Source organism: Arachis ipaensis, chromosome B08 (assembly GCF_000816755.2).
Source record: "Arachis ipaensis cultivar K30076 chromosome B08, Araip1.1, whole genome shotgun sequence".
In the NCBI taxonomy this organism is placed as follows: Eukaryota; Viridiplantae; Streptophyta; class Magnoliopsida; order Fabales; family Fabaceae; genus Arachis; species Arachis ipaensis.
In genome coordinates, this window is record NC_029792.2 from 5,304,027 (window position 1) to 5,312,405 (window position 8,379).

Below are 8,379 nucleotides of genomic sequence, written 5' to 3' on the forward strand. Positions count from 1 at the left end.
AGCTCCGATACCCACCGATGGAGAAGCTAGCCTATGCATTAGTAATTACAGCAAGGAGATTAAGACCCTACTTCCAAATCCACACAATTGTGGTCAAGACGAACCAGCCCCTGCGACAAATCCTCACAAGGCCCGAAGTCTTTGGGAGACTTATCAAATGGTCAATAGAGTTGTCCGAATTCGACGTACTCTACGAGCCCAGAACAGCTATCAAGGCACAGTTTTTAGCTGACTTCTTAGCTGAACTGGCAGATCAATCCGAGCGTTGTTACAACTGGGAGTTATACATCGATGGTGCCGCAAATACAGAGGGATCAGGAGCTGGGGTACTATTGACCAACAAAGATGACCTACAGACCGAGCAATCAATACGCTTTAATTTCCAAACGAGCAATAATCAAGCTGAGTATGAAGCACTACTCGCAGGATTAAGGTTGGCTCAGTCCTTGAATATCACCAACTTACAGGTATACTGCGACTCCCAACTCATTGTTCAGTAGGTAACATGACAGTTTCAGGTAAAAGACCCATTATTATAAAAATATCATTCAATGGTAAAAGACCTTATATCCCAATTTCATTCATTCAAGATCACACACGTAGCTCGGGAGCAAAGCACCCGAGCAGACGCACTATCAAAACTGGCAACAACCAGAAAAATAATGATTGAATCTGTTATATCTCAACTAACTCTTGCTGAGCCGAGCTTTAGCAGCAAGACCATTCTATCTATATCACAGGGACATGACTGGAGGACAGCTTACAAATAATACCTACAAACAGGGAAAGTACCAGTAGAAATAACGGACCATAAAGCATTCAGAAGATGAGCCGCATCTTTCACACTGATTGGGAATGACCTATACAAGAGAGGGTTCTCCCAGCCACTTTTGCGATGCCTAAACAACGAGGAAGGTAAGGTCGTCATGAACGAGGTCCATGAAGGAGTATGCGACAACCAAATCAGAGGAATCAGCCTAGCTTCGAAGATAGCTCAGGCCGGCTACTACTGGCCCACGATGAAACAAGATTGCATCAACAAGGTTAGGAGATGTGACAATTGCCAAAAGCACTCCCCAACAATACACAATCCATCCGAGCTCCTTCACACCTTGGAGGTAAGTTGGCCATTCTACGAATGGGGGCTCGACATCCTCGGACCATTCCCGAGAGCCCCCGGACAGGTAAAATACTTGCTTGTAGCAATCGATTATTTCTCAAAATGGATTGAAGCCGTACCTTTAGCAAAAATTGGGGCTGAAAAGGTCAAGTCGTTTATTTAGAAAAATATTATCTGTCGTTTTGGATTACCGCATGCTATAATCACTGACAACGGCCAGCAATTTACCGACCAAAGCTTAGCAGAATTCTTGCAGGGTAAAACACCATTTCTCATCAGTAGAGCATCCATAGACAAACGGACTCGCCGAGGCCGCTAATAAAGTCATCCTTAATGCACTAAAGAAAAAGCTAGGGGACGCCAAAGGAGAATGGGCCAACCTTATTCCTGAGATATTGTGGAGTTATAATACTACAAAACAATCAACAGCCTAGGAGACACCTTTCAAATTGGTCTACGGAGCAGACGCCATGATCCCAGTTGAGATCGCCATAACATCTAGATGTGTCGAGTATACGACAACAACCAAGAATAACAACATAAGACAACTAGAGCTTGACACAATAGACGAAGACAGAAATAGAGCAGAAATGAAACAAAAGGCAATGCAAGCAATAATACAAAGAAAATACAACAAGCACGTGAAACCAAGGTCATTTGCTGAAGAAGACCTCGTCCTCCGACGAACAGAAGAGGCAAGGAAACAACAATCACATGGCAAGTTAGCCACAACGTGGGAAGGACCATACATGGTCGCAAAGATAATAGGAAAAGGGGCATACACCCTTCAAACTTTACAAGGCAAAAGTGTCCCTGGTATTTGGAATGTATCATCGTTAAAAAGTTATTTACTTTAAAATGATATAGGCATGGGGACTAGGGGAGACACTATTTTTCCTACTCACAAGGTTTTTCCCACCCTAGGTTTTACTTGGAGAGGTTTTAATGAGGTCCCCCACCCCTTATCATTTTCATGTATTTACGGTCTAATCTACAAACAATAAATGCAAATATTATATCTCTTATCTGCAAATCCAATTGTCTAACAGCATATATATACAAAACACAAACCCAACATGGGTTAAACGCATAAGCCGTTCAAATGAGTTCCATGGAACAAAACCATACCAAAAGCAATCTACAAATATAATTCAAAAATTCAAAAGACAAACAAACATATGAGCTAATTCGCTCCCTTATCAACCGAAACACTCTCATCTTGATCCTCGGCTAAAGTCTCATCATCCATAAGTCAACCACTGCTGACAATCTTTGTCACATCCAGACGACTAATGTCGGCATCAGGAGCAACAACGCCAACCTGAGCCACAGCTCGGTCAAAGCCCATCGTAAAAGCTGATAACACCTCCTCCTCCAACTCAAGTATTCTAGCCTTCAATCTCTCATTCTCAGCAACACTAGCTTCCAAGTCCCCTCTAATTTACTGGTCTCGGCCTTGGAATCCTTAACCTTCTCCTTCAAACTCCTAACCTCAGCTCTCGACCTTTCCAGATGGGAGTCTTTTTCCTGCAGAAACTCTTTGAGCTTCTTAATAGCAGCATTGTTGTCTCCCTCCAAGATGGTGTCAAGTTTGGATGTTCGACCAATAGAGAGTAGACGAGTACCAATAACCTACAAAGCGAAGAAGCAACAATCATAATTCACAAAACCCCCAACACTAATAGCGTGTAACACAACACAACACACAACACCAATCTTTCCAGCCTCGTGAATAGTTTTCACATCGGCATCTACTTGAGCAACCTCATCCGCAACGGCCATAAAAGGGACCAAATAGAATTCTTCGGCCCATCCTTATACCCATGCAGAACCACCTGGCTTTGGTGGGCAGCAGTAATCTCTTCCGCTGTAAAGGTAGCATCATCCTCTTTCGAGTCGGTTAAGTCCACAACCCTGGATGATCCACCATTGCTTTTTCTTTTCAACGGCACCTCCTGATTTACAATAACCTCACTTTCCTTCGTCACATTCGTCGATGACCCCTCTTTTTCCTTTTTTTTAGCCTTCGAAACGAAAGCCTTTAGGTTTGCAGTAGTCAGAGTGGGAGCCTTCTCACTTGAAAAAAAAAACACATTCATCAAACAGAATCCCCATAAAACAACCCATCAAAAATAGCAATAACCCCAGTTACCTAAATACTCATTTAAAGTCTCAGTATCACCTTCAAGCCTCAGCAAAGAAGGAACCGATAAAAGATCAGACGAAGATAAAGCAGACATCAAAAACCCAATAACATAGTCTTCACTACCTACTCTATCCTCACACTCCAGAATTTGTTTCGGCTCAGGAGACCAGAAAACAGGGAATCTCTCCTCCATTATCGAATCAAGGAAAAATGGATAAAAATTCTCAGATACTACAACTTTCACAAACATTTCTTTAAAGTCCTTAAAGGAGGACTTATACAGACTAAACACAGCACGGCCGGGGTGACTATTCAAATTCACCCAACCCCCTTTCTACACACCCTTTGCTTGAAATAGGGAAAAGAAGACTCCAAGAGAGGGGTAGCACCCCAAGTGCTCCATCAAGCACTCATCAAATGCATGGACAAAAGCCCACGAGTTAGGATAAAGTTGTGTAGAAGCACAATTCAACAAAGACAAAATACCACACTGAAAGTCTGAAAAAGGGAACCGAATCCCTAACTCAGCTAACATGCAGGTATAAACATAAAAATAAGCCCAATCAGACCTTTTTTCACATACCCTATCCTCCTTTCCACATGGTAAAAACCTAACTTCCAAGTCCTCACCACCCCTCACCCACCTGGACTCACTTAACTGAGAAACCATCTCAACAGTACTGGAAATTGAAACACGAGACCTAACGTCACTGTCAACCCAATTGTACAGATCATTTTCGTCAACCACAGCCACATTCTCTTTCCCCATAACCAGAAAATACAAAGAAACAAGGAGGAACAAGAAGAAAACAAAAGCACTTACCTTTTTTACTAATCCTTTTTCACAACACAAAAGATCACAAGAAGCCAAACGGTCAGCAGACAAGGAGTTACTAGGACACACAACCCCACGAAGCCTCTCCACCTCCCANNNCTCCAAAACCCATTAAACAAACCCAACGAAAGCCCAGCAGCAGAGACACGTTGAGCTTGGGGGCTTCACCAATAACAAAATCACCTCCAGTATCAAACTACTAATGACGGAGGATATAGAAGCTCAACATGTCCTCCATGCCGAGCTTGGGGGCTGTGTACCATACCGATATCCTCGGCCAATAACAAAGCAACCGAGAAAGACTCAACCATCCGAGCGAACCTCCATCACCGAGAATCTCGTAACACTAATACTCGTAACCTAACTTATATCCAAAATCCCTAAAAAACATATCACTACTCAAATGGAAACTCAACGGATATTCTCCAAATACCATCCATAAAGGGACGACCAAACCTCATCAGAAGGGGCGAAAATAAAGGACGAAAAACAAATACTTCGAACCCAATACAACATCAATCTGTTTCCGTAATTTTATAGCTCCCATTCTATCATTATTATATCCATAGCTGACTTGGGCGTCGGATTCCCTTTTGTAGGTTCCACGCCGAGGATCCGGTTCCACTGGGAAGAGCTTCCGAGTTGCTGATTGGTCCACACTGGTGTTATATCTCGGAAACGTATCCTTTCACAGAACATGTTTTATTTTTTAATAATTTAATCTCATTGATGTAATTATATCTAAAGCGAAAAAATTGATAAAGTAAAAGGTTAATCACCATTTATTTTGTAACTTCTATGAAATATATGTTCTACTATTTTAATTTAAAAGTGACTAATTTTCCACTTTATCACTTTACCAAATATTAAAAGATTTCCTTTTTTTTTTTATTTTAATTCCAAACATAGTTTTTTTTTCCAATAGGATGAGTTGGATAATCCCTAACCTTAAGCATCTCACATCACAATGTTGATGTACACTACACATTCACACACCAAATACTAAGGATTCACATCCACTATTGGCTTCGGTTAAATCTCGAACTTAGATGCACATAATGCAAAACAAAGATCATCATTACCACAAGACTAAGATCTTGCGTGACAAACATATATAGTTTCATACTTTGATTTCCAATTCTATTTTCTTCATACTACTGCCACTACAAACATACAAAAAGGGCGTAACTAGCAATCTGAAATAACACTATGGCAATTCGAAATTTCTAATGCAATTCCTGCAGACATCTAATCATTCTTATGCGATCCCAACCAAGCTAAGGGACTAGTGTTGTTGTAAGGTTACATCTTAGGTTGCATACTGTACTTGACTAGACCTGGAAAATGAACATTCATCAGGTAGTCCTTCCAATCAATGCTCTTGGGATCCAAGTTAAATTCCCTTTCAACACTGCCAACTCCCTTTATTGCCATCCGCAGCTTCTCCGTGTTCTTATCATCAAACCTGTTACAAATAAATTAAAATTATTTCATTTTATATATACATCAATAACATAATCAATTACATATCGTACTGGGGTACGTACACGCCCTCGAAGTCGCGAAAATAAGGACGATAAAGGTTAATTATCCTCTTCAATCTTGATATCTTTACACCATCACAATCAAGGGGAAAATATATTATTAGTTAAAACATAGAATAAAAATTCAACGTTAATTAAGAATTATATATATAAAAAATAGTTCCATTATATACAAATTATGATAACTTAATTTATTTGAGCCAATACCTTGTGTTGGGGAAATTCATGATCCTCCGTATAATTGGGGTTGAATGTAAATTTTTCATACAAAGCACTGGACTTTGCATAATTTTTTAGCCATGGATTTTTTGTAATATAAAGATGCATTATATCTTGAAGATCCGAAGATTTAATTGGATTTCTTAACGAAGTGCCAATATGGTAGATCAAATTGTTCGAAGAATTATTCTTAGAATGAACCAATAGTGCTATGATCATCGAATTTGCCACCATGTCTACTGGTATCTGCATCATCATTTCAATTCCACAATTTGATATTTTTTATTATATAAATATTAATCAAGTGAGAGAAGAAAAATGAAGCATAATTAAGAGATCAGAAACCTATCTACTTTAATTCAAACATCAAACTAATAACATACTCCAAACACAATAATTATAAGATAGAAATTAAACTAGCTTCACATCTTCATACACTATTATTTTTGTGTGATATTTAAACAAATGGATAAAAAGAATTCAAAGTTAAAATAGTTTATTTGAAGAGTCATACTCACCAGGTCCAGAATTATCTCTGGATTACCAACAAAACTAGTTATTGCTCCTTTGAAATACTCGACAAACACAAAGTCTATAGTTCTGTAATCACAAAAATATATCATCATTTAGCTTAGTCACTCAAATATATATAGGAATTAAATTAAGTAACTATTTACCTAACACCTTCAATCCAACCCTCAAAGGGTTCTGAATGAGTACCGATTATAGCAGTAGGGCGTGTGATGATCAATGGTATATTTCCCTTCGTGCTCGTCACAACCATTTCTCCCATTGCTTTTGTAAATGCATACGTATCTTGCCACCCATGCAAATTTGCCCTAAAATATTTATAAACTTAACCAGAAAATTAGGGGGCTATAAAGGAATAAATAACGCTAGCGCGCACAATTTACCTTGTTGTTCCAAGTTCTTTCATCATTGAGGTGATTGTTTTTTCATTTGCATTCCGTGTTTGGATATCACTCAATTTTTCCTCAATCAACTGCTTTTCTAAGCTAATGTCCAATTTTGAAGAAGTTTTTATTGTTTGACCCATACGGAATGGTTCTTCAGGTATTAGTCCTTTTGCCTTATTCCCACAAACATAAGCTTAATAAATCGAAAAATAAAAATTTGTCAAATAGATTTTTTTAGTCTTGAACAAAAGTAGTTGTAAAATTAAGATTCTGTGCAAAGTCATTTTGTATTGAATTCGAAAATTCCGTATCATTAGAACTAGCACACTTAAAAACATTTAGTTTTATCTTTTTTAAGTATTATTAGAATTTCATAACTACCATAATCATAGTGACTAGGCCAGGTACGACAACCATCATAGAGTTAGCTTTACAAATAAAACACTATAAAAATAATCTTGATTTTAGATTTTACTAATAAATATATGATACAAACTAAAAAAAAATTATACTTTTATATTTTATTATGTATCTCGTTACATTAGCAAACATACTCACAAATTTATATTTTTAAAAGAACACTTTCATATTATAGAAACTAAAAGAATATAAAAGAAATATATTTTTTCTCGTAAAAGTCGAGTCATTATTTAAATATACTCATAAAAATTGTTTTTAGCCATTTTCTTTTTTTCCCCTTTTGCACTAGTCTCATATTTACATGTAAATTAGAAACATGAAATTAAATTTAGGGTTTTTTAATTATTTTTTCTCCCCAAGTTCTAATGTTTTTTGTTGAAAATAACATTTTTGTTATGTGTTGTATGTAGGATTTCAACTAGCTAGCTAGTAGAGATCATATATATCGTGTATGTTATTACACATATTGATAAAGTTGAGATATACAAACCCGTAGATACGAAAAGAAAAACTTCGATTCTAGGACACATTTTAGCAAAGTTTATAGCGTTATAAGCTCCCATTGTATTGGTACCCATTGCAATATCATATCTGCAAAGATTAAACAACATAACAATAACCAACGAAATAAATACAACAGCTTATCTGTTTTTATTATATAAAAATTAATACTAAGTTATTTATCATGAAATAAGCTAATATTACATAATTATTTTTTTTTATCATGTCAACTATTTTAAATAGGTGATAATTATTAAAAAAAATTTATGATTATGTTTTGGGATAAGTATTGTTTTGGTCCCTTACGTTGAGGGTCGGAATCGAAACCGTCCCAAACGTAATTTCCGATTTAAAATCATACTTAACGTTTTTTTTCGTATTAAAATCGTCCTTTTAATTCTTTTTGGATAAAAATACCCTCACCACTACCAACACAATTACCTCCTCCACCAGCACCACCACCAGCACCACCACCAACACCAACACCAACAACCACAACCACAACCACAACCACAACCACCACCAACCACCAGCACCACCACCACCAAGACCACCGCCAAGAAAGCAGGAAACAACACCAAACAGAAACAGAAACAACACCAAACAAAAATAGAAAGCAAGAAAGTAGAAGCAAGGCGTGAGGCGGAGGCGGCGAGGCGTGAGGTGGCAGACGCAAG

General features: G+C 37.6%; 1 protein-coding gene across 1 annotated transcript in view; it reads right to left on the bottom strand.

The window, feature by feature from the left end:
* Positions 5,404-8,379, bottom strand: part of LOC107610396 (probable fatty acyl-CoA reductase 4) — a 4,383-nt gene continuing 1,407 nt past the window's right edge. The window contains exons 4-10 of the mRNA XM_021108081.1: positions 7,692-7,792; positions 6,779-6,974; positions 6,542-6,703; positions 6,383-6,464; positions 5,853-6,110; positions 5,649-5,710; positions 5,404-5,566 (exon numbers count right to left, since the gene is read on the bottom strand). Coding sequence (XP_020963740.1) covers positions 5,404-5,566; positions 5,649-5,710; positions 5,853-6,110; positions 6,383-6,464; positions 6,542-6,703; positions 6,779-6,974; positions 7,692-7,792 — 1,024 coding nt within the window. The remainder of the gene's footprint in view (positions 5,567-5,648; positions 5,711-5,852; positions 6,111-6,382; positions 6,465-6,541; positions 6,704-6,778; positions 6,975-7,691; positions 7,793-8,379) is intronic.